Source organism: Montipora foliosa, chromosome 7 (genome assembly GCF_036669935.1).
Source record: "Montipora foliosa isolate CH-2021 chromosome 7, ASM3666993v2, whole genome shotgun sequence".
Classification (NCBI taxonomy): Eukaryota; Metazoa; Cnidaria; class Anthozoa; order Scleractinia; family Acroporidae; genus Montipora; species Montipora foliosa.
In genome coordinates this window covers 25,939,448-25,941,148 of record NC_090875.1, presented here as the reverse complement: position 1 = coordinate 25,941,148, position 1,701 = coordinate 25,939,448, and the positions used below count along the sequence as shown (strand labels likewise).

The window sequence follows — 1,701 nt, the reverse complement described above, 5'->3', positions numbered from 1 at the left end:
ATATGACTTTAAAGACAAGACTTAAAAATCACCAGCTCGCTTTCACCCTTTCGTCCGGTTCAAAATAAATGGTTCAGTGTTTTTGACATGAATAAACATACCTTTGCCACAATGACGTTGACTTTTTAGATGAAAGTTTTAAATTACTGATTGAAACACGTCAGGGTCAGTGGTATAAGTGCTCTAATAAGTGCGACCATCACTTCAATCAATTGATACATTGCAAAAACATAAGACAATAGTCACCCCTTTTATACGAAAGGGCGTCGACCCGTGGTTATATCACTGATCAGCAAAATGGTTTCTTCAACGATAATCGCAGACGGGTCCCCTCTTTATAAAGAACTCGCTACGCGCTCGATTTCCTCCACAATTGGCGAATCATTTTTATACGCTTTTATCTTATTCGTCGGCACTCTTGGTAACGCTGCAGTGTTGTTGGTTTTGTATAAAAATCATCGACTTCGTAACATTACTGCTTATTTTGTGATTTCCTTGGCCATATCTGATGTCATCATGTTGGACATCTGTGCACCATTTTCTCTTAGTGTTCTAATCGTTGGAGATTGGATTTTTGGGTACCTTATTTGTCAGATCCAGGGATTCCTTGTTTTGTGGGTAGCTTGCGCTTCAATTTGCACCCTTGCTTTGGTAGCGATAAACCGGTGAGTGAGAGTTCTTTCCTTAGTCAAAATTAAACTTGAGTTATTTGTCATTTTCCATCTCTTTTAAATCAGACAGAAGGAGTCACTGAGATTCCACCTCACCCAACGCAAGAATCTAGATAAAGCTCATCTCGCTTAACTTTGGAATGGAATTCGTTCAACTGCCGAAAAACGAAAAAAATGTGCCCTTAAAGGTTAATCTTTCCTCGTGTTTGTCAGAGTTTCTTTACAAATGTTCGCCCCAACAATTTGAAGGAAGTGTTCAAAAGTGGCTTGATTTCACAACCTATCCTCTCTTTATTTTTGACAAGATTTCTGAAAAATAGTATAAGAGAAAAGCGTTAGACTACGAAACTGTCACAACAAAAACTGTGATGACTCCTTTTTTGTTCTTACTCGTCTTTTTCTGGGGAAACACACTTTAACTTGAAATTATCTAACCCTAGCATAGCGTTATTATTTTTGCATCTTCCCAGGAATATTATAGTAAGAGCTGATAATTTTCTTTATCTCGCAGACACCGGTTTTTTTATTTGTTAATTTCGGCGGTAACGTGAATTTGACATCTAGTCTAATTTAAATTCAAGAAAATGTAAAAACCATACCGTTTTTCTTTCGCTTCCCACGAATGAGACGACATTTGAGTTTTAAAAATGACAGCGCGTTGCAATTTCGTGCACTTCTGTCCCAGTAAAAGATTTAAATATAAGCCACGTTTTCATGGCAACGTTTCCTCATCGAGTACTTCGCTGGTTCAGTGCTATTCACTAGTTTCACCGACTTTACGAAAACAAAGAGAATAAGTTATTAAGCTTTATTGTGGTAGGACCCTGAAGAGAGACCCTAAACCGAAGAAGCTGAGGCCAAGCCGAGGCCTTTTTTTTACATGGGCGGAGCATTAAGCACTATATTTCCTTCTTTTAGGTATTTCCGCATCGTTAAACCCTCGATGTATAGAGTCATTTTCACTTCAGCCAAAGCCAAACTTATAGTCCTTGGAGGCTGGATTGCAGCCTTATCAACTCCTTTGACATAC

General features: G+C 38.4%; 1 protein-coding gene across 1 annotated transcript in view; it reads left to right on the top strand.

Annotated features, from left to right (window-relative positions):
* Positions 1 to 243: 243 nt before the first annotated feature.
* Positions 244 to 1,701, top strand: part of LOC138011267 (melatonin receptor type 1A-like) — a 2,499-nt gene continuing 1,041 nt past the window's right edge. The window contains exons 1-2 of the mRNA XM_068858217.1: positions 244 to 665; positions 1,590 to 1,701. The exon at positions 1,590 to 1,701 is cut by the window's right edge and continues 1,041 nt beyond it. Coding sequence (XP_068714318.1) covers positions 298 to 665; positions 1,590 to 1,701 — 480 coding nt within the window. The 5' untranslated portion in view covers positions 244 to 297. The remainder of the gene's footprint in view (positions 666 to 1,589) is intronic.